Source organism: Meleagris gallopavo, chromosome 9 (genome assembly GCF_905368555.1).
Source record: "Meleagris gallopavo chromosome 9, MGAL_WU_HG_1.1, whole genome shotgun sequence".
Taxonomy (NCBI): domain Eukaryota; kingdom Metazoa; phylum Chordata; class Aves; order Galliformes; family Phasianidae; genus Meleagris; species Meleagris gallopavo.
The window spans coordinates 17667122-17691896 of NC_139412.1; the positions used below are offsets into that span (position 1 = coordinate 17667122).

At 47.2% G+C, this 24775-nt stretch overlaps 1 protein-coding gene across 1 annotated transcript in view; it reads right to left on the reverse strand.

The window, feature by feature from the left end:
- MAMLD1 (mastermind like domain containing 1) overlaps nucleotides 1-24775 on the reverse strand; it is a 76159-nt gene that overhangs the window by 11400 nt on the left and 39984 nt on the right. The window contains exon 2 of the mRNA XM_010715496.4: nucleotides 18961-20661. Within this exon, the coding sequence (XP_010713798.2) occupies nucleotides 18961-20661 (1701 nt within the window). The remainder of the gene's footprint in view (nucleotides 1-18960; nucleotides 20662-24775) is intronic.

Below are 24775 nucleotides of genomic sequence, written 5' to 3' on the forward strand. Positions count from 1 at the left end.
TCACTAGCCATCTGCAGCTTCATTTCATCAGGCTCCCATTTGTCCTTGGAACAAGGTCATCCGGGACAAGAACATAAAATGCTGCTTTCCTCAACTGACAGTTCTTTATGCCTTCTTGTAAATATTCCCCACTAATTTTAAATAATTTTACCACTTCATACTCCCCCTCACACGAACTGAAAAGGTTGATATGCACGCATATTAATAAGGATCTTGTCATTTAACCATTGCACGACATATTAGAGGCAATTAGTGATGTTTATTTGTTGATAACGCAGGCATTTTGAACTCCAGCTCGAGGATCCTTGATAGCTTCATGTGACTTGCAGGGTATTAGCAATGGGTCAGAAGTCGGGACCCCCCCATTCAGCATTAGCATACACTTGGGAGACTCTGCTTTGCATCAAGCAGGAGAAACCCAGCAGTCAGTGAGCAACAATGACGGCTGCTGTGCACCCTGCAGAGGGTAAAACATTACCAGGTGGTTGGAGGCTTGTCCATCGAAATCAAGAGACTGACAAGACATGACTTTCTGATGCATCACACCAAATTGCAAGCTAAAACCAAACATGAACTGAACACAAAATTTCCGCTTGCATCAAATGTGACACACCAGAAATTCTGGAGCACGTTCTCTGAAGCAGAGATTGCTGCTCCAGATGACAGCAAAACCAACCCCTTCCCCCCAAAATAGCCAGGTAAATTAGTTTGAGAATTTTCATGAGTACATCATAAAGCGACAGGAGATAACTGTGGGACTGAGACCAACCAGTGGCAGTCAGGGATCCGCCATGGCCCAGCCCCTGGCTGCAGCACAGCAGCAGCAGCAATGCTCCCAGCCCACTTTGGGCACCTGGAAAAATTCACTGCTGGGCTTACAGAGTGGATTCTGAGATGCGCTCTGCAGCATGCAGCCATCTGGCTCCTGAGTGATGGTGTGACAGCCTTTACTGTGTGCTCTGTGAGCCCCAGCAGCCCCACTCGGACAGATGTGCACATCCCAGAGGTCTGCCTGCAGGCGCACCTGTGCACGCGATGTGCACTGAGGCACGTGAGCCAGTGATGACTTTCCTTGCACAAGCAAACTTCCCTTTGGACTGACAGCAGTGGTTGGCTCATGAGGCTGTGAGCACACAGTCTGTCAGAAGGAGATGCAGAAAATGTGATCATTAAAGGCACACTCCCAAGCCACCCCTAAAGAAGATGATCTTGAAAGGTGAGTTTGCTTCATGGTTTAGTCACAGGATAAAACCTGGCCCTATGGAGCAGTGCTCACATGACCAGGTTTGTTTCCAGTTCTACCATATGTAGCTCTTTCAGGTGCCTGCAGACAGGTCACTTCATTTCTCTCCATCTCAGTTTCCCCCAAAATGAATGAATGTTCCTCCCCAAACAGGATCAGCCCCCAGAGCAGCAGGGGCTGGGTTCCATGCCACGCTGTGGTCCGAGCTGCACTTTGCCCTCTCCCCAGTAAGGGCCTTGTTCTGGTTCACTCGGCAAACAAGATTTTGTCATGTCCTCTTTACGTCCACCCCCTGGGTCCGGCCACAGCCAGCTGCACCTCAGAACAGCACTGAGCCACACCAACATGTAATGGTCTCTTGGGGCCTCTGACCTGGCTGTGCAGCTCAGCAGAGCGCAGCCCAGCTGCAGACCTATGGCTCATCCCTGCAGCCCCACAGCTCACCCCTTACGTGCTGTGGGAGCAGTGCTGCAATGGCCATGGGCACAGCTTGCTATGGCATGGTGAGAGCTTTCACCTCACTGAGAACAGTCCCACTTTGCACTATGCCCTCTCCAGCACCTTCGACTTCTGTCTGCCTCCAGCCGTGTCACAGACCATTCTCTATCACTTACCAGGCAGGAGATGCTTTCAAATCAAAATCTATCTATGATGGAAAAAACACGCAGGCACCTACAAACACCCTCTTCTCAGGTCCACAACCATCCCCCTGTAATTCTGTGCGCTTTGGTCACGTAAGAGAAAAGGAGTTTAGGAGACGCGCAGGTAGCAGCTGGCCCAGCAGGGCTCTGCTGTGAGGCGACAAGGAAGCACACAAAGGACAGCAGAAGGCTGGGGCTGGCCCATGCCCTGGCACTGCGGGGCGCTTGCGAGCATTTCCTCTGCAGAGACACTGCATGTCAACAGTTAACTTCCCTTTGTTCACATCCAAATGATTAAGGTTAGAAGCTTGCCTGGTGACATCACCGGAGTTTAAACACGCTGGATATGGTCCAGGGAGCCAAAGTTATTGCTGACCCCATGGTTACTGATCCGCTCTGCAAGTAGCTGATGTCTGCTCTCACTTTATGAATTATTTAATGGGTTAAAGATTGGTCAGATCTCCTTTATGCAACGTACAGCTATACAGTGGGCAGGAGGACATAAACATGCATTAACAAGGTTAAAGTCATATACTGTAACTACACTGTCTGTTTTCAGCTTGCAGCTTTATTGACTTAATCATGCCGGCACTGCAGCCAACAAATCATTAAATCCATTCCATTCTTCTGCTGGTTCCCAACCACAAAAACAGAGGCAGGCAAACACAGAGCGAGGCTGCAAAGGGGGTGGAGAGCAGGGGGGGTGAGGGGCAGGGAAGAACACTGGGATCACTATGGAGTGCTGCGCTGGCCCCTCACTGCCAGCACAAAGACACCAAATCTGTCTTTACGGACTAAGTGGTTTCATGGTTTAAAGTGACACACTCATTTGTTCCTGTTTTGCAATGATTACACAAAAGAAGAAGAAGGGGGGGGGGAGGAGGGATGTAAAAGAGGAATAAAAAGCAAACGGAGTGTCCTCGCACCGTAATGGCGCGCGTGTGTCCTTGAGGAGCGAGCAGCAGGGCTGGCACAACGAGGGCTGCACGCCTGCTGCACCCCAGGGGCTCGAGCTCAGCACCGCGCTCACTGCTAATCTGCAGTGAAATGCAGGCATAATTAAGAGTTCAGCGTAAAGGAGAAAAGACATGCAGCATTAAATCAGTCCTCCCGCTGCCCTCCAGGAGCAGCTCCAACCACTCCATAGAACCGAAGAAGTACTCGCTGTCAGACCTAAGTAACAGCTCCACTTTAAGACCAAGGCTTCAGTTTTTGACCTGGTACTTCTCACATCCTCACTGAGGTCCCCAAGCAGAAGTGCTCAGATTGTCAGCAGGTGTCCTGCTGAAGTCAGCAGACTGCCAAATTCCTGGTTCTATGTCAGGATAGCCAGGTTTGAAAAGCCAGTTCTGAACCTGGATCCTTACTGTCACTGCTGACATCTCCTCCCTTCATTTCTTGATGGAAATAATCTTCTCTGTATCCATAAAGTGAAGATCAGGTTCATGACCATCTGAGGAACCTGAAATTAAGTCTGTGGATTCCAATGAGATTCATCGCAGAATCCTGTGAGAGTTGGCTCACGCAGTCATCAAGCCACTCTTGATGATATATGAAAAGTCATGGTGGCCAGTGAAGTCGCCAGGGACTGGAAAAAAAACAATATTGCACCCACTTTTAAGAAGGGTAGAAAAGATGACCCAGGGAACTACTAACCTATCAGCCTCATCTGTGTGCTGGGGAAAATCATAGAGCAGATTCTCCTGGAAGCTGTGCTAAGGCACGTTGAAGAGGGGGAGGTGATATGGGATAACCAGCACGACTTCACCAATGGCACATTCTGCATGACCAACCTTGCTGCTTTTTACGACAGTGTAACTGTGTCAGTGGACAAAAGAAGAGATACTGATGTCACCTATCTGGACTTCAGTGAGGACTTTGACACGGTACCCCACAACATCCTTCTCTCCAAACTGGAAAGATATGGATTTGATGGGTGTACTGTTCAGTGGATGAAGAACTGGTTGTGAGATTATACCCAGAGTAGTGGTCCATGGCTCAATGTCCAGATGGAGTTCGATGACAGTGGGACTGAGTGCCCACTCAGCAAGTTTGCAGATGACACCAAGCTGTGTGGTACAGGTAACATACCCAAGGGGCGGGATGACACCCAGAGAGACCCAGAGCAGTGAGCCCAGGAGAACGTTATGAGGTTCTACAAAGCCAGGTGCAAGGTTTGGCACCTGGGTCATGGCAACCCTCACTACCAGGGCAAGCTGGGGGATGTAAGGTTGGAGCACAGCCCTGCTGAAAAGGACCTGGGGTGCCGGTGGATGGCTGCTGGAATGAGGCTGCACTGTGCCCTCGCAGCCCAGAAAGCCAACCGGATCCTGGGAACATCCAAAGCAGCACAGCCAGCAGGGCGAGGAGGGGATCTGCCCTTCTGCTCTGTGCTGTGAGACCTCACCTGGAGCGCTGCGTCCAGATGGGGAGTGCTCAGCACAGGAGAGACACGGAGCTGCTGGAGCGCATCCAGAGGAGGGCCACCAAAATGATCTGAGGGATGGAGCACCTCCCTGCGAGGACAGGCTGAGAGCTGGGCTGTGCAGCACGGAGAAGGGAAGGCTGTGGGGAGAGCTGAGAGCGGCCTGTCCGTATCTAGAGGGACTGTGAGATGGAAGGGAACAGATTACTGAGCAGGGTGTGTTGTGACAGAACAAGAGGAAATGGTTTTGAACTAAAAGAGGGGAGATTTAGACTGGATATAAGGAAGAAGTTTTTTATACTAAGTGTGGTGAGGTGCTGGCAGAGCTTGCTCAGAGATGGTAGTGATTCCCTGTCCCTGGAGAGACTCAAGGTCAGGCTGGACCAAGCAATGAGCACCTGATGGAGCTGTGGGTGTCCCTGCTTGTTGCAGGGGAGTTGGACCAGATGGTCTTTAAGGGTCCCTTCCAACTGAAACACTTCTGATTCTAAAGTACAAGTGGTTTGTTTAGAGCTGGGAGAACACTGCCTCAGGATGCTGCTCCTGATATAAGCAGGCTACAGAGAAGCCTGCATGAACTCTTGGAAACCTTAAGAGCGCTTCTTACAGAGAATCTAGGTACAGACTCTTTGGAAGCTTTTCTCCACTGAGTGAATGTGAAATAAATTCCTTTTTCTGGGAAAGACTCAGCTGCAGCAGGATTCCTGATTCACTGCTACCTAGTATGAAAACAAGGAGCAGACAATGAGCTCCTTTTCCTCACCTCCTTGTTAAGAGATGCTTAGAGCTCCCTGTAAGAACAACTCAGATTTTGGCATGAGACATACAACAGCAGATTTTTTTGAACACTCTTATTATTTGGTTTCACAGTTCTTTTCTTCAGACCCAAACAAGCCTTCTCCGTTTGAGTTCCAAACTTACCTTCTTTTGTTTACCAGTCTCCAGATAACTACCACCTCGAGACATCTCCTGCTTCCATATATTGCAGCTAACCATATCATTACTTGGTGCAGGAGTCAGTCGGTATTACTCTTTCCAAGACTCTGTCCCCCAGCAGGTGCTGCTCGAGGCGGGGGAGGTGGAGGAGCACCATCAAAGGTGAGTGCTTCCCAGCCACCACGCTGGAAAAACAGGACAGAAGTGAACATGTTTGCTAAGGCAGAACTCAGCTATTTCAGGTATCTTTATGACTTCCAGCAGCATGGACTTTTGTGCTTCGAATCGCCACAGCTGCTGCTCCCAGAGATGCAGAGGGATGGCCCACGCAGCAGGCAGTGCCAAGCCCAGATAGAGCTGCACCTCCACGCAGTGCGTCTGGGGCAAGTCACCCTCTGAAGAGCCCTGAAGAGCTCCTGGCCCCAGCCTGTCACAGAACCCACATCTCAGAGCTCCCGAAGCAGTGCCAACCCACACTTCTGCCCTCGGTCTGGAGCTCAGCAGCCTGTGCTGTGCCCAAGGAGCAGCTCTGGGTGCCGCAGGCTCACCCGGCTGTGCAGAGCTCCCATCTCCCCATGTGCACACACATGCTCGGCTACAGAAGAAGTAAAGCAAACTGTGGCAGTGCTTCTGAAGTGAGAGCTCTCTGCAGTCTCGGCACAAGATTTTCTAGTTGTTCTCTGCTCCCTGGTGCCATTGTGCACCTCAGTTGGCATTTCTTAATACCGGAGCATCCACGTGTTCTTTGTAAAACAATTATACCATATTCAAGGCAGGAGCAGAGCTCTCATGCAGACTGCATAGGTGTTAAATGGTAAATAGTTAGGCATTTTGTTTTAATTGCAGAGTTATTTATACCCTGGAATTCATTATTAGCATAGGACAAAACAGAACCTACTGTTACCCACAATTAAAGGCACTATTACGGGACTGTATCAGCACGGATGGCCCTCCCAGACCTCCCTTTCTTTGGCAGCGGCACGAGGAGCGCAGTGAGCCGGTGGCCCCATCCTGCAGCACAGAAGCAGCAGTCCCAGTGTTGGTCTTAGCCCATGCAGACTGCCCAGCCTCACTGCTGCGTCACCTCCTCCTCTGGCCCCAAAGTCCTGGCACAAAGCAGGGCTGCAGGCAGGAGGTGCTGCAGGGTGTGAGCCCACCCTTCCCCAGGAGCGGCTCCTGCTGGCAGAGGGGCACAAGGATACGGTGCATCTTGGACTTGGTCTGGGGTTGCATAACCACTCTTGTTCAAATTCAGGATTAACAGGTTATATTCTCATTTGCGAGATTCCTATCGGCACTGAGGGAGGTTTCTGATTTCACCAGCACTAATCAGGATGCCACAATGGATTTCCGGTCTCAGCAACGAGGCTCAAGAGCCTTTGTTGCCTGTGGAGCCGGTTTTAATTCAAATCTAACTGGCAGAGCTATTGCAGGCTGCACGCCGAACAGATTAAAAAATAAAAGTCACTTACATGCACCTCACTTCTAAATCCATTTTGTACAGGCACAGATCCCCCGACCACAGCATCTGGTTGCTTCTCTCCCTTCCAGGAGCAGTGCCCTCCACCCCTCACCAAGGCGTCCATTATGTGCCCCAAAAGAAACGTGCCAAAAACCTGCTCCGGTGCCCGCTCCACTTCTGTTTAATGCCACGAAGGACGTGATGGAACACAAGCAGCAGGCAGGCCGGCACGCGGCGTGCTGTGGCGGTGTGGGGCTGTGCAGCTGCTGCCGTCCCACGCCGTGCCGGCAGTCCTGAGGCAGGGCACCCAGCAGAGGAGGGGCAGCTGGCCTCAGGGGACAGACAAGAGCAAAACTGCTGATGACGTAATTATAACTGGGAGGCCAAACAGGCTCCTGAGAGGCAATATCTTTGCAGACAGAAAGAGGAAAGGCTCACTGACAACTGGCTTGAGCAGATGAGTAAATCAGACCTGGGTTATAGACTTCTTGCTCTCCCCCTGCCTCCGCCCCAAGGACTCTGTGAGTCACTGGAACTGGAGGAAAAATATACACGAAATTCTACAAGTGCAGGAATTAAAGAGACATCTACACAGCTCGCCTCTGGCACTCAATACCAGCTGCAGAATTGGGTTAGCTTGACATTGCTGCTGGAGGTGAAGAGAAGCAGGAAGGCCGGCTGAGCAGCAGCAGCGCCCTGCAAAGCAGAGCAGGTGAGCTGCAGCTGGTGGGCATCTCCTTGCTAAGGCTGCAAGACACATTTTTATGTTTTAAAATCTGGGAGTGAGAGCAATTAAGAAAATCTCTGTGTCCTTCACAAACATGAGGTTCAGGCAGTTTTGGGTTACGAGATGGATGCAAATCTGCAAGTCTGAGTGCCTGGGAACCTGTACACTCTGCAAGGCTCTGAAAAACTCTGCTGGGAACAGCTGGGTCAAGCACACTTTGCTGTCAGGTGCTTCACAGATGAGACCACCACCGAAATGAGACCTGCAGGCTGCCTGCAACTTGCTGCCAATCTGCAGAGAGGTCGCAGCTCTGCACTGCCCACAGCTGTCCTTCCCTCCAGAAGGTTCCTTCCGTCCCTGTCCCACTGGATGCCTCACAACTGCAATACTCCGAAAGAGCGTAAGGGAAAGGCAGAGTTCACAAACGTGTCACAGCAAACCCAGAAGTAAGAACAGATGACCAGGTTAAGCTGTTTCCTTAATGCTTTCCTTTCTCTCCCCGTTTGCTGCGAGTGTTCAGACAAGGGCAGAGGCTGCAGCAGCGAGTGGGGCCAGCTCTGGTGCGTCTCCCGAGGGCAGGCAGGAGTCCTTAGCGCTGGATCTGCTTGGGGTCGGGCAGGAGGAGGGAGGGCAGGGGAGGGAGAAGGGAAGAACCAACAGCTGTGAACCCACTGCGGCCGATGCTGCCGCCCCGCCCAGTGCAGTGCATCATCCAACTCAGCCTGGTGCCTCGCTTCCGTGGGCCGCCTGCTGCCTGCCATGCAGGAAAGGGGCTGTCTGCCTGCCCACTTTGTCTCACAAGCCCAAGGGGCCCTTCCCAGCCACAATTTCCAAAGGAAAGAGATCTTGGCCGACGCTGTCTCTTTTTTTTCTGAGAAAAGCAGGGCTGAAGGCGGTGGCGGCTGCTTTATAACCCTGTCCTGCCCCTCCTCAGCAAACAACCCAGGCAGAGTTTGAGCGTGAAAATGACCCTGGGCTCCTCTGCGCAGCAGTTGTCTCATAGCACAGTGAATCAATTAGTGGCTGATCATTATTGTGGTAACTCTATCTTTCACAAGCAAGATTTTATATAGAGATAGACTAGGATGTTTTCTGCTCATTTCCTTCCTGTCATTCCCATCACGAACTACTGTTAAAAATACAACACATTTAAAGCCTATAATATTTGCAAGCCTGTGCTCCAGTTTCCCAGAGCTCTGCTGTTGTTTTCTGCGCAGCAAAGGTAGGGAGAAACATCCCAACTAGGTTAGAAACACAGACAGGGCATATGCAGAAGGTCATCTCATTTTCAGGCTCCCAGTATAAGGGATTACTTTAATTCCTTATTCTGGCCAACTGTTTCCATTTATAATCTACGGCGCAGGATTCCTTCCAGTGTGTCTGTGGTGGTACTCGTTCTGTTATTTCTTCAGAAATTGGCAAAACTGTTTTATTTGGAAAGCATTAGTATAACAGTAAGAGCCTTTTAGTACCCAGAGAAAAGGAGAACACGGGAATACAGCTCAGCTCACCATTAAGTTTGGCAGTAATCTAGATGGCAGCCAGGTGCCCTCCCCTCTACCTGAAGGGAAACAGTCAGAAATGTGTATTTCAAATGCACCCAGGCAGCATTCTATCTTATGAAAAGCCTTAATATGAGAAGAAAAAACAAGAAATCACAGAGAGAGTAGGATTTTAACTCACTTCTAAACTGGAGAAAAGCTGCTCTATAAGCAGAAGCCTGGCAGTGCTACGTACTGCCACAACTTGCATGGAGTCACCCAAGTCAGGCTGTCCTTTCTAATCTTATTCCTTACAGCGTCTCTGATGAAGGCCACAGTCCTTTCTAAACTTCTTTTTTTCCTCATATATATATATATATATATATAAATAATAAGAAATATCTATATAGATAAGAAAAAAAGCAAAGACTGAACTGAGCATGAAATGGACTGTCCATTTCCCCCCTTCACTGTCATAATATTTTTCTTAATAATAAAAGAAAGATATCTTGTTAAATGGCTATTTCTTTTCCCAAATGGAAAATACAGCATAACAAATATGGGAGCTTTTAGATAAAGTCCAGAACCATGGGAGAACGGCGACATGTCTAGCACCTTTTTTCAGTAAAAGAAAGATTTACTCCTTTTTCAGGGCCATCACACTGCCCATGGTCATGTTATCAGTGGCTCTGTGTTTCTGCTGACCTTAAGTACTCTTAAACCATTAAATACATAATATTTTCTGATAATAGAATGCCATTCACATCTCGGTAACAATAACTCACTTTAATGAGATAAGAACCTACACATCGAGTGAATCTCTCCCCGAGAAATACGAGCACACTTTTGGGAACCACAGAATCGCAGCTGATGACATCAGGATCCCCACACTGTATTCCTGGAGAACCCGTAACTCCCGTCTAAATCGACTGGAATTTGAGAGGAGTACAGATTGCAAAATCAGATGTTAATCTGCAGAGAGCAGCACAGGTATGGGCAGCCTGCATTTTTGCTTTCAGCAAACAAGAACCAACAAGACTGTTAATGACAGAAAACAGCATGGGTTTCTAGCTGCGTGTATAAATAGGCTTTAAAAACAACTGTATTCCTTAAGTGAGTCATCACATCATAAAGAAAACTTTTACAAGAAATTTCACGTTGTTTACAAATTTCCCCTGCGTATTTTTTAATTCTTTCCTTCCCACTCGCGACCCAGGAAGGACAGCTGCAAGAGACAGAAACCTGACGCGTGCATTGCAAAACACCGAATCATCACTATTTACTGCGGGCACCTTCAGCTAGCAGGTTCTTGGCTTTTCCTGCAGCTGAAGCACAACCTAAAGCCAAGCGCAGGCCTTGCACCAAGCCACCAGGAGGGCACTCAGCCTCCATCCGGGCGCTGGGGATCCCAGCGTGGCACCCAGTGCAGCGCTGCTGCCGAGCCAAGGAGCAGACCTGCGGGAGAACAGCTTCATCCCGGTTCTAAATGAGCTCAACGGGGAACCTATAAACAGTCAAGTCAATTGCTAGAATGTGCACTTTTCAACTTGGTTCTGCTCCTTTGATCAGGCTGAATTTTGAGCTGCAGCGGTTAATGGGCTAATAGAGGAAGTCACGGGATATCTCTTGGGAGGAGAGGGAAAGGAGAAGAAGTGGTTCACCCTCACTCTGCATCTGTGCTGCTAAGCACTGCTTTTCCACGTAGAAAGCAGAAGTACTGCTGAAGGAAAGGGGGAGAAAAGGAGGCTGTCCGAAATAAGCACCACTCGTACCATTCATTCACTGTTTAAGTGTGCCCTTTGGAGCAACTGTAAAAGAAAACAGACTATCCCAATGCGAGCGCCTTGTAAACCACACTTCAATCCAGTAGAGTAACAGTTTATACTTAATAACACCGGAGAGTAAAGGAAATGTTAAACATGTTCGTTAGGCAGAGAGAAGCTTCCAAAAACCCCGAGTCTTAAAGCAGTGAGAGAAATAGGTTTATGACAGGGACACGTACTACTGTTACCCCAGAATAGTATGTCCTCATCTTTCCGGGTAGGGAAGAAACATTCACAGTAGCAGCCCACAACCACAAAAGAAAAGGACAGGAAACAAGCCCCAGGTCAGATTTTTCCCCTCCTGTCCCTTTGTTATACTGTGCCCAATGGAGGGGCAGCTTGTCTTCCTACAAGGGGCAGCTCTTCCTCCTGCTGCCCGCAACTGGAAAACTGAAGCCTGGACGGCTGCAAATAATGATGAAAACTTCAACTTCTTCGAAGGCTGGGACATTCACAAAATGCTGGTATGATCCCCAAAAAGACACAGAGCCAAAAATTATTCAAATGCAAGCTTGAACTAAGGCAGGCACGGGTCACCAAAGCTTCCAACTCCTTTCTTCAGTAGCAGAACTGCCATTGCCAATGATTACTTTGCCCTTTGAGGCATCCTCTTCTTCCACCTCTGATCTTTGCTGAGCATACAAAGACGAGCATACATGATTCACTTTGCTCTCAGAAATAATCCCGCAGTCGTCCTGGGATGACCTCCCGCTGGGTAAATTTAGGTGTGTGTGTTGAGTCTTTACAAGATCAAGCCGTTCATGTACTGCGTCAGACTGGGATATCGCACTGCCCCATCTGCTTCACAAGGCTCCCCCCTCCTTCAGTGAGTTCTTAACAACTCTCCAGTGGGGAAAAATACTTCGGCACAGGTTGTCCAGAACCAAATCTGCATCTGCCTGATGCTGATTTAAGGTATCTCATTTTCATTACTACAAGGAGAAGTGCTAAATCATTATGCCGATCAGACAGAGAACACTATTTATGTTGCAGTAATGTATTTCCTATTTTGTTCTTTTCACATCCCCATATGCAAAGGGTTAAACTGTAATACAGGGTTACTTTTTGTTAATTGCCAGGGGAGCTTTTAAGAATTATGGACTGATATGATAATTTTTGCCTTTAGATATGCTGTGAAAGATTTAACCTAAAAACGTACATGTAACAGTGATTAGTCTTCAAAGCCCTAAGAAAAGCTGCTCCGTTCTGACTGCGAGTTTCTATCAATTATTAGTGCAGGCTGCTTGAAATAGTCCAGAGTACTTGAGATAGAAATATTGCAACGCCGACACGGCAGACTGATACACTTCCTAAACGGCCAGAGTTTTTGAAGACAGCTTGTAATAGCGTTTGGCTTTCAAATCTTAATGTTAACAGCTTTGACGAGACTGATTCTAATTTGTATTTAAGACCCATTACCTCTTCCTCTAAGCAATCTTCGTGAAACATCATTTGTTCTAGGGGAACATTTGCCATACAGAGCGTATCTCTAATGGCCGCTAATTCACCCTATTTTGCTTGCTCCTATATTAATCTGCAAACTGTGAATCATCCCAGTGTTTCCAGACTCGCAGATGTACGAGGGAACCGACGAAGCCAGTTCAGTTTCTCTCTCCATTCAGACACGGAGACAATATCAGTTCCTGTTTACAGCCACTGCTTTGTTTCCCCCACCCACACACTGAAATTTCTCCAAAACGCCCAGAGAAAAAGAAAAAAGAGACTGAGTTCACTTTACCAGGAAAGTTATTTCTAGGTATCGCATCCGTAACAAAACACATCTGTGCTTTTATTTCGCGTGCAGTGCTCACTGCAGCAGGGCAGGAATGGCAGCGGAGCCGAGCAGGATGAAGTGGGCAGCTCCCATCACCCTGCCCTGCCGCCCGGCGGCACCACCTGATTTATTGCCCTCCAAAGGCTGCCTGACTCATCTGCTTACTTTTCATTCCAATCGCTAATTAGCCATTGGTGCCTCAGCCTTGCGAGCACAGATGCAATTTTAGACGGCTGTGCGACACTACCAAACCTTCTTCTCCCCCCGTCCCAAAAGGGAGGCACAACCACTGCTCTCACAATATCCCCACAAAAAGTACTAAAATTAACTGTTAATTTAGGCAGCAAATTTGAGAGAGTGAGAAGGGCATGGATTTGGGGAGGTGAGCACGTTTTCTGAATGCCAGGCTGCTTTTAGCTGGAGGCGAGCCCCACAAGCTGCAAAAATACAGACAATGAACAAATGAATCTTCCAGAAGTGGGACAGAAATTGGTGTTCAGATGCTCTGAGATTGATGGGAATTTGCAGCACAGATGAAGCAAGATTTGGGTGTACAGTAGGGTTATGGAAACTGCTCCCTCACTGCTCTTCATCAGCACACTGCGCTATGAACACACCTTTTTGGTGCAGGAATGATGGGTGCACTGAAGTGTAAGTGAGGGTGCAAGCAGTGCACTGCAGCAATAGGCACAGCGCAGGTGCTGGGGCCTGACCCAGCCACTGTGAGCCCACGAGTAAACCTACCAAGGCATCTGGAAAACCAGGGAGAGAGAACCTGGCCCAGCTGGCAGGATCAGAGAGGTTTTGGTACACGTGGGTGCCAGAATTTGGTTTCACATCAAATGAATCAAACACTCAGCACGATAACACCACTTTCCCCGTATGTTTGACAGAAGAGCTTCTCTCCTACCCCCACTGCAGGGAAAAAGGAAAAAACTGTCTGTTGCTTTAATTGCATGTCCTGGGCATGAGGACAGACTATAAAAGCAGCCTGTTGTCATTCAGTGACCCGTCCTGTGTTTCTCTGGGATGTCCCATTTCCATCTGCGTGTTCATGGCGCGCTAAGTACTCTTCTTTTTCTTCTCCACCAAAACAAGGGCGGCTGCCAGGTCAGCCTGCACACAGCCAGCACTTTGTGGTCCCTCTGCTGGGAGCTAACTGGGGGCTAACTGGGAGAAACGACCCGTGTGCTGAGCAGAGGTGCCAGAAGCAACTTGTCTGCACACCAAAGAACAGTGAAGACTAAGACATGGATAGCAAGGCTCAGCTACGGCAGGGAAATGTTCTGAAATGAGGCAGCATAGAAAGACACATGCAATTTAAAAAAATAACACAAAAGAGCAGCACGGTGAGAAGATCAGACCTGATTTATCTTCTGCAGTTCTGAAAATGCTGGGCTACTGTTGGCATGGCTGGCCAACAGCCATGTCTTTCCAAAAGCCTCCTCCTCACTTTCCAAGAGCCATCCAACATGACGTAGTGGTGGGGCAGGGAGGAGTCAGCTGTGCAATAGCCTCTGTTGGGCTCCTCTGGGAAGGGGAATCTTTGGGTTTGAGCAAAAAATACCAGCACTGTTGCAATGGCAATGCTAAATATAAATTCAGAAATGACCGTTCGAGATGTTTTTACATATGCAGAGAGGTCAAATTCCAGGCTCAGCCTTACTGCTTGCTTGCTGCAATCCAGATTCATCACCAGCTTCCTTTATTTGACCAGTCAAAAGCACTTAATTAGCTGAAGGGCTTGCTCCTTTGCCTTCAAAAACTCTCCACTACCTCAAAGGCTTTGCTCGAGTATTGTGCTATCACTGCCCTTTGAAATCAAATCTGTTTTTCTACTCTGCAGTATTAGTTAAAAAAAAAAAATATATATATATATACTATATATATATATAAAAGTCTTCCCTGTGAAAAGAGAAGGAAAAGAAGAAGGAAGAAGAAAAACAAAAAGAGAAGAAACAAGAGAAGGATGACAAAAGGGAAGATCAGTGGGAAAGACCAAGCAGAACTTCATTCACAGTTAGATAAGTGTGACGCTTAAAGACAAAAGGGACGGGGCAGGGAAGGGACAGGGGAAAGACTGAAACTGCAGATGAAATCTGGGATTCCAGTCTTATTAATAATACAAGATATCACAGCTTGTTTTGTGTATTAGGAAAATTTACAACATCTCAAAAATCCCCACTAAAACATGATTGCTTTCCCTGTATATACACCACAACTCAGTGTACATTTCTATTCTTATATTAATAAAAGCTGAATTTTGTATTCCATTATATTTATTTAACCTTTAACATCTAAGCTCTGGGTCAGTTTGCTCTTTATAACAGTGCAGTACTTCTGCAGTTTTGTTTCTATTTTAAGAGAGCTCATGCATAGAAGGAAGACTTTTTGTTCACTTTTTTTCCTTCTAGCATGTTTAATGAAGCTTGAGGGTTTTGGTGTTTCTGCAGCCTGTGATTTACTCCACCAACCCAGATACTCTATTGCTTCTTTTACCACAATTAAACAAACAGTCTCAAGTCCTTTACGGAGTTCTTTTTTTAAAAAAAATTCATCACATTCTTCAATATCTCACATAGAGTCAGCACACAATAAAATACAGCTATTTATATTGCAAGATTTTTCTCTATGCTTCTTCCACTATAATTTTTTTCCTTTTCCATAATTTTTGGCAGTGGAGCTGAAACAAACATACCCTCCACTGGCACCCTGTATACAACTATCTGGATGTCAGCAGAAATGTGGAGAGCTCTAAGAATAGCACAATTGGTTCCCGCAGAGCAAGTGCAGCTCAGAAATGCACAGTGTGTCACACCCAAACAATAGCTATTTATTAGCCATGTCCCCCCAAGAAAACAAGCCTTTACACAGAGTCTTGTCTGAAAGTGTGTTACAGAGCAGTGGGCAATGCAGCCCCCATCCCAGGGCTCTGAAACTAACTCACACAGACTTGGGCATGGAAAACTCACAGCCCCCCAAAGGTTTAAATGCAGTGATCCCCAGCTCCTCCTCCTACAAGCAGGAGAACTCCTCTTTCCATTCACGAGGGCCCGTTACTATTCTTACATCGTTTGGAACAAGAGAATGGCTCTTCTGAACTCAGGGATGTCATACCAGCATAGCTGGAGGCACAACTGCACCCAGTATTTCCGACATGCCAAAAGAGAGGATCTGCAAGTACAAGCTGTATGTAGACATAAAATGCGGGAGATGCCCAACTATTCAACCTGCCTGGGCAGATGCTGCCTTCACACAGCCGGAGCCAGCCAACAGAAAGTCAGGGGGCTGAGCCGCAGCCCAGAAAGCAGCAGGGGATAGCTCGGGAGGCTCTCCGGCACTTAATACCACCTTTGTATTTTGGATTTACGAGTCCAGACCTTTGAGTGTAATTTCACTCAGCAAGCACCAGTAGTACATGAGTGTAATGAAAACTTGCACATATCCACAGGAGCACTGTGAGCACCACCAGGCTTTGCAATATCACACAACGCAAACTGCTGGTGCCTAAATCAATATCTGTCAGCGCTCAACGACAAAGACACAGCGCTTCAGACGTGAAAAGATCAAACCTTATCAGATTTGCCACTTGTCCAGGCAACCCAGGCTCTGGGATGCAGACTGATTACACCGAAGAGATACACCATTATGTTCCACACGCTGCAGCTGGGAGGCACCAGGAGGAAGCCAGCATCTGGGACGTGGAGCCTTTGCTTTAATTCGCCTGAACAGATCAGCAAACGGCTCACCCTGGGCTGTGGCACAGCCACAGCTCTCCCACCTGTTGCTCTCCTGCGACAAGGATCACGTTGTGCGGTTTACTGTTCTCCCTCCAACTGGCCACCATCCACACTCTTCTGTATCGAGCTGCACCTCTTGCTCAAAAGATGAGAGCGCCAGGCCTTCTTCTGATAAATGTTAGTCGCATTCCCAAACGTGCACATAGAGTGAGGGGATGACTTTCAAATGCCAACCAACATCCCAGGGAACTCTGCTGGTTTTCTTTGAGTGGGTTTCTGTCAATGAGGCTAAAAAAGGCAATTTTCCATTGGACAGTTACTGGTTATTGAAGATGCAGAAGTTGTCTCTCATTTTCTGAATCTTTTTGTGTTTTAATGAAACAACTCTTCTGTGATTGAGAAGCCCCATTTGTTACCAGCCTCACGAGAGAGCTGGCACCGAGATTCCAAAAACCTCGAAGTGGGCTCTCAGCCGCGCTGCTGGACACTGACCCCACAGCCACTGCTGCTACCACATTATCACTGACCCGAACTGCTGCAGGCCGGCCCCAAAATTTCAGTATGTTTCAATGTGGATAAGAGATCTCTTGCAGACAAATAACAGACCTACCTGCTAGATTCAAACAAACAGCAACTAACCCAGAATTTTAAGGTTTCACACCTCAAATACTTTTCAATTTTCATTTTTTCAAAAATCATTTTTTGCCATTTGCTTTTAATTCAGCACTAGGATTCCACATCCTCCTATGAGATTTACAGTAAAATCATCAAAATGCAGCAAAATGTTCAGCTCCTGAACATGCACCATTCTTCTTAGGTGGCTCAGCACACTGTAAAACCAAAGCACAGTCATCTGGTGCATAATTAGTGCACCAGTCTTACTTGTAAAATGAGGGAGGCACCGGGAGCTTACCTAACTAATCTGAAAATGTAAGATGCTCATTGCCTGTAATCACTGTCTTTATCATCCTTGATAATTACTGATAGGCACCAGATGATGCTACCTCTCTGACAGTGAGAAGCACCTGGAAACGCAGCACAGGCAGAGCAGTGGGAAAGCTGCTGAAAAGGGCTGGTTTTGGACAATTAAAGAGATTCGTTGCGGGAGTTTGGAGGTGTAAGATAAAAACGAGGGCACAGGAAACCTCAGGAATCCAGCAGGGCCGTGGTGATGCCACAGATCCAGCGGTAGAGCCGGAAAAAAGATACATGCTCAAAGGTTATGGACATGGATCAAAACAGATTGTGTCGTGGCAGTTGAACAACTTCGCAGCCATTGTCCGAAGTGCAGTGAAACACCATGAATGTTTTTCACTCACACTGCCTCCAGTGTACAACCCCCGACCAGCACTAAGTCACAAAGCTGCAACAACTCACTCGTTCGGCTGTGTGTCCACTCGCCGGGATCCTGAGCCTTCCCAGCCATTCATCAAAGCAGGGGAGCACCGGGTTTACACAACTTTGGGTCGATCTCAGAGAGGCACAGTGGAAATGCACTTTGTGAATTTACCACTACAAAGCTGATGTTTATAACTATCTGCTTATTTTTCATTGCTATCACAAAAAAAGTTGCACACTAAGCCACCCACATTGAAGAAATGCATCTCTAGAAGATCTGAACTCCTAGGAGGTAGGAAAGCACAGGAATTCAGGGTCTGCATTCCCCATCTAAGCACAGCTCTCTGGAACAGGTCCATGCAGAGCTCTGAAGATCAGCCTCCAGATCACTGGGGCAGAAGCATTTCAGCCCACCATGAGGAGTCCGTGTAAGCGTGCACACACAGCTGGGCTAAGGATTCTGCTGTCAAAGTGCTGGTTCTGCCTAATTGAAGCTGGCTTTGGTGGCAAGGTTCCGTTTGTGTCCTACCATTATTCCTCCTAGTGAAAAGACAGCCACTTATTGCTCATACCTGAGCTCTCAGACTGAGTCCCCAGGCCCTTCCTTGCCCTGAAACACTCAGCAAATCTCTCTAATTTGGGGTAGTAGGAGATAGTGCCTTGCACCTCTCCTTGGGTCTCAAGGAGAAGGGAGTTGCTGGAGAGAAACCAAAGCTGCTTCTCAATCTTGCCAGTCACATTTTTGCGTTTACCAGCTCAGTTGGTATTGCAGTTTAGCAAAGGGTGGGGAATGGCCCTCATCCAAAGCAGAACACTGCTTCTGGCAAATGCCGGCAACAGGTATTTCAAGTCTGCCTCTTAGCTATTCAGATGCTGTACTGTTTGACGTGCTGTCCATCATGGAGTCATATTTTAACTTCACTTTTCACCCCCCCGATCTTTTCTGGCCTCGGAAACATAACACAGAGATGAAATCAGCCAAGGGCATTAAGGGGGTGAAAAAAAAAAGAAAAAAAAAAAAGATGGAAAACAAATTATGGGAACATCTCTACAGCTTACAATGTACCGAAGAACACAATCTGCACATTTAAACATAACTTATTTCAGTAGTGAGAAGTGGGTTTTGCCTAATAGCACAACATTCTCCACTGGGCTAGAAGTGACAGCGCATGATGGAATTAAAGTACATTTCAACTGAAGAAATAAACAAAGTTACTTCTAATAACTCCAGGACGTTGTCCATTCACACACCGTGCACACCCCAGAAGTTTAACGACGTCACATTTGAAACACAAAGGGAAGCAAAAAGAAGCAAATGCGTAACTCAACATTTGCATGTAAGCCCAGCAAGACAGAAGAAGCACACTCACCTGTCTGTTTTGAGATGGCAGTGTGGCAGACTGCATGTGTCTCTGCATCCGATGTGGCTGCATCAGCTGTCGGAACTGCTGCTGCAGGAACTGGCTATTGTTAGCCTGCTGGGACTGCTGGGCGGCTGGAGACTGCTGCTGCTGCTGCTGGAGATAGTGAATGAGCGACTGCTGCCCTTGTCCTGCTGTCAGAGGTGACATCTTTTGAGTAGCTGACTCCGAGGCAAAGTGAGATAGTGGCTTGGTGTTGTTGAAAGAAAACTGGTCTTGGTTAACAGGGCTCTCATTCACCAGACCTGGCTGTAAGCTAGCAGATGGCTGTTGCATAATTATGTTCATATTTTTGGACTGGCTTGTAGTCATTGATTTAAAAAGTGAGTTCTGCATACTTGTGGGGTTGTTGTTGGGAGTGATATTAGAGATTAATGGACCTTGAGGACTGAAGGGCTGCTGATGCAGAGCAGGGCTTGACAGTTTCTCTGGCCTGTATGGTGGAGAAGGTCCAGTATTTGTGGGAGCCATGCTGGCAACCAAGTTGTTCTGCGGACTTTTAATATTGCTGGCTGGTAAGCTGGCTGCTGTCAGGGCAGGCAGCATGGAGCTCTGTGGGCTGAAGGGCTGCTGGTTCAGAGCTGGACTGGAAAGCTTCTCAGACCCGTAGGGAGGAGAGGGGCCATTGGAGGGGGTGCTGCTGGAAGTCATGCTTGAAAGCAGAGTGTTTTGAGGACTCTGAATGTTGTTTCCTGGTAAATTATTAGCAGGCATACCAGATACCATAACATTTTGAGGACTAAAAGGCTGAGGGTGGGGGGATGATCCTGCCCTATAAGGAGGAGAGAGACCAGGAGGAGACATAGATGGCCAGCTAGGAGCCTGTACTTGTTGCTTTGTAGTAGACACCTGCTTGCTAGCTGCCAGCTGCTTCAGCTGCTGAGCATGCCAGTTGGAGCCAGGTATGGTGGGTAAGGGTACTGGAAGCATGGGTGGTGGCTGGTTCTTGCTCTGAGCTGCTGCAGAGATGGGTGATGCAGCAGGTTTGTTTGAGGGAGGAACCTGGAAGTTAGCTCCAGCAGATGATGGCCTCATCTGAGGAGATCCTCCACTGGCTGGGTTGCAGCCTGGGGAAAAGTCTTTGTTAGCAACATGGTTCTCCAAGTGGGAAGTCTGCGGGGAGGACTTTGGAGTGCTACTTATGCTTGGTTGAGAATGACTCAGCCCAAGTGGCTCTTCAGCCTTGCTGCCCAGAATCTTCTCCAGATCCAGGTCATTGGGAGAAGGATCAGGCATCTTTGTCAGCTCTTCCAACAGATCTTGCAACTCCTGGTCCACAGACTGTAGGCTGTTTCCTTTCTCATCATAGTGGACAATGCTGTTACCTTGCCCTCCTACTGACCCCTTCTGATTTATTTCCGTGTTGGGTGGCACAGAAAATGGGGAGCCGATGCCACTACCATTCATGTGATTGTTTTCCAAGAGCACTGAATGACCTGTGACTGCCATGGAAGAAGTGCTGTGACTGGTGGAGAATGGAGTACTTTGCATTTCTGGACATGCCACATTGGGATTGGTACCTTGGCCCATGGAAAGGGTTACATCGTCGAGACAAAGTCTTTTACTGTCATTTGGGAAAATGACATCAGGCACACCACTGGAGGCAGGAGAGCTATCATCTTCCAGCTTTCTTTTAATGGATCCCTGTAACTGGGAAAATAAAAATGGAAAAAATGGTTACTGATCTTACTCTAACGTGCTCAAAAGCTCCAAACTGTAACACTGGGTTGGAGAAACTGAAAATTAAACCGCACAATTAAAAAACCAATCACGTGAGACAAATTCAATCAGGATTTAAGTGGGTGTGACTTCACTGAAATCAGATGAGTTACAGTCAGACAAAGGCTCGATCTCACATGCTGGCCTTAAGACAGGTGTTAAAGCTATAAAACACTGCCTGTCATCTGAACTGTAATAGAAGTTTTTAAAATCATTTCTGGTATCATCTCAATTAAGACAGTATACTCCCTGCATAACAAGCATGCCAGCATTTTCATGGTCTAGACAATGGCAGAAATGAATGAAACCCTGGATTGAATTTAGCCACCTCCTGCCAGTGACTCAGATTAAATTCAGACCTGAGACAACTAAGTTGTTTTACATTCTTTATTCTGAAACAACTGGCATGCTTTCTAAACAAACTAAAACAAACAAACAAACAAAAAGATCTCAATTACCTGTCTAATCAGACTTTCAGCTTTCAACCTTTTTTTAATCACAGACAGTTTAGATTTTCTTTACAGTAAATAACAGCTAAAATCTTAACTTTTCTTTGTTTTCCTAAGTCTCTGGCAGTAAGGGCTTAATTCACATTAGGACACAACTTATTTGTAAAAACTGAAGTATTTTCAAAATACCATGATGGAAATATCTTCAACTTTAAGAAATGGTGTAGTGGTAAATCCACAAGTTTTGGAGGAAAAATAAGCCAAGTTCATTTTGCTTAGAAAGAAACTGAAACTAAAAATAATGTCTCTATCACAAACTCAGTGCAATATATTCATCTCCTCCAAATATAATCATCTGTGGCTTTCATTTTTAACAATTTTGACCTGTATGTCATAGGATTAATCAAACATTAACATTGCTGCTTCAAGTTAAGGGAAATAAGCCTTCTGTTCTTGTGTAATAGTAGAGGGAGGTGGTATTTAAAAAAGTATCTTGTCAGCAATGGAGAAGCCATAGAAAGTCGCTGTTCCTCTAAGCCAGCTCACAGTAAAACCTCTCCCAGCCCTGAACTACCATTCAAAGCACTGCTAGCCACCTTGCACCAGGAAAAAAATCCTCTCTCCTTGTAATACCCACCCCAGCATTAAAAGAACCCCACCACGTATTGCCAGTGTAGTCATGTCTACTCTTAAAGCTGCGGTGGGTACGACTGGCTTCTGAATTTTGCACTAAATATTACATCTCACCTGTGTCTAAGTTCACTACACAAACAGCTGCTTTGGTGCTCAATGCAGCTACTGTCACAGATTGATCATCACAGGGCATGCAAGGCTGTAGGTGGCAATATGGGCACATGGTGCAGCTTCTGCAATGTACAAATGGCCAATGGCCACCCTGAAATTCAGCCCATCTTCCATGGGTTCAAGTAACTGACTACAAACTGGGGCTGTTCTGAGCTGGGAACTCGGGGCAGTTCCCCAGCGGCTTGCTGAACACACATGAGTGCTGTCACACCATTTGTTTCTGAATTGGTGGGCAGAGAGAAGATTGTAAGTTTGGGCCAGCATGTGATCAGGCTACACAGATACTTTCCTACGTGTTAACACCCAACTTATACTGGTATTTGGAGGTGAGTGAGAGGATGCAAGTTAGCTGTACATGAGGAACAGGGTGCTGGCAGATGGAAATACAGGTTTGTATGCTATGGTGAGCGGCTGCTCAGGCTTTGGGAGAAATTCACCTACCACACAGCAGTTCTGAATGGTATTGTGGCAAAGCGACCTTTTTGCATGGACATTTTTCACCTGCCCTCTAAGGAAGCTATTCCTTACTAGAGCAATCAAAAAAATCACTGCTCCTTCTGTGGCCTCCAGTTGCACTGCTTTACCCTAAGCTGCCCCCAGAAACCACGAGTGAGTTGGATCCAGCCCGGAACGGGGAGTGCTGCTTTCAGTGTCCTGCATGCTGGTGGCCCAGCAGCCCTCTTCAGTCAGCTGTGCCATGCGTGGTTTGACCCTGACTGCAAGACTGCAAGAGACTGTCCTGACATCGCATCGAGATGGCTGAAGCACCAGGGACTGGATTATTTCTCTGGGCTGATGAGGCCAAAATTTGCACAGCTTCAGGAAATGGAACAAGGCCTAAATCTTCTCCCAAGTGTTAGTCTAATGATGGATGAAATTGTTTTCCTTCATTTTCTTTGACAAAACTAAGCCAGAGGTACATGTTTCAACAGATGCTGCCCTGTGTAGGCTGAAACACGTTGGTGGAGCATAACTACATATATTTAAACGCAGACATGTATAGGGAATCTTTACACAGGCTTCACACATCCAAAATAAACACCGCACGTTCCCAAGTTGCACACTGGGAACTTTGCAGCAGGCGGTGCTGGGGGATCTCCCACACTTGGCCAGCTGACATGCTGGCATGTACATCCCTGCCAAAGGACATTCCTGCGCTCTGAGCTACTGGGGAGAAAATTGGGCTTTCTAAACACTTAAAAAGTATTGTCTAACTGTTGCACAGGGGAGTAATGTGAAAGCCTATTTCCCCAAGACTATAACTATAGGTAAAATAAAGCCACGGTGTTCAGAAGCACAGGCATTCCAAAAGTGGGACAGGACTTTTAAGTAAGCTAGATTGGAAAAGAGGTGTGGTGATGTTAGCTGAGTGTTAAGTTCTCTTGAAAAGCAAGATTCCTTTTTCCCAGGTGAATATTTGCACGAAAACCATGAAGTCCAGAAGACCATTTGCCTCCATTGTTGGCAGGTACAACTCTACAAAATGTCACAGTATTGTATTTGGTTAAGATGCATTTGTCTACAGCTACAAGTTTGAGAAAGATACCATTCTTAAAGTGGACTGAACAAATTACAGAGTAATTTTGGGTGTAAGGGATGACAGAGTATCATCTGCTTTCTGCTTCAAGTGGATCACAAATGAAAAAACTAGACAACAGTGTTTCACTAGGCACTTAATATGAAGTATTAGGGACAAACAATTCTCTCCTCGGCTGGACAGGCTAGCTGAAATATTCCTCAGTCAGACAAAGTGACTGTTCCTCCCACACTGTACACTGCACTGATGTGGTCTCTGATGGAGCCAGCACCAGCACATTTCCCCAGCTCCGTCTGAACTGCACACTTCCCTTGTTTGGCCCTGGATTCCCACAGCAGGGAGCTGATTTATACCCATTCTTTATCTCTTTTTTTTTGAGAGGGTTTATGCTCTTTGACAAAATCAGCAGAAATGAGGAGAGAATCAGAATATGCTCTTTCCCTTTCTCTGTTGCCTGTATGTTGGGCAGCCTCCTTCCAAACTGAGCACTGGTAAGAGAATATAAATACGATATAAACACATAACACACGCTCTTAAGCTGGCTGGGAGCTGTACAGCCACACATGGGAAAACCCCATTCGCATCTGCAAACTAAGACTGGGCAGATAAGAGACAAACTTTACGACCTTGTCAAAATCCATTGCAGTACATTAGCATGCAGGTGCTAGCTTCTTTTGGGGAATACTTAGGAAACAAAGGCAAGCCCTCTGATGCAGGGAACATCTGATTGGTTTGCTTGTAGAAGTGAGCGTGCAGTGGTCCCGGCCCTGCTATGCTTTCAGAATGAACAGGCGTGCTTCTGGGAAAGGCCCAAGTTCCAGTCGAGTCACACTGCTGGTTCCTAATAGTAGTGTAACAAGAATAAATAATAACTGTTTACACTGCTCCTTCCCCGGCAGCTCCACAGCTGTGGTTGCAAACATCTCATTTGTCACACACCAGCTCTGCACAGGGCAGCAGTCCCCACACGTGGACAGCATGCTCCGTGGGCACTGTGCTGTGAGGGAGGGCTGGGGGCTGAGGGCTGCAGGCTGGGCCCCACCACTGCTCCTTCCGCCTGCTGCTCCCCAAGCACAGGCAGCAGTGCTGGCCTCTACAGGCCTACTACTTCTCAGCAATGGCTGCAAGTGATGAGAGCTGGAGCAGAGAGATCAAATTGTCAATAGATGCACACTGTGGTGGTGCCATCGGATTTTAATAACACACCGTGCGAGCTTCTCCAGTCTGGCCCGCTGCCTTGCCATCACTGCAAGTT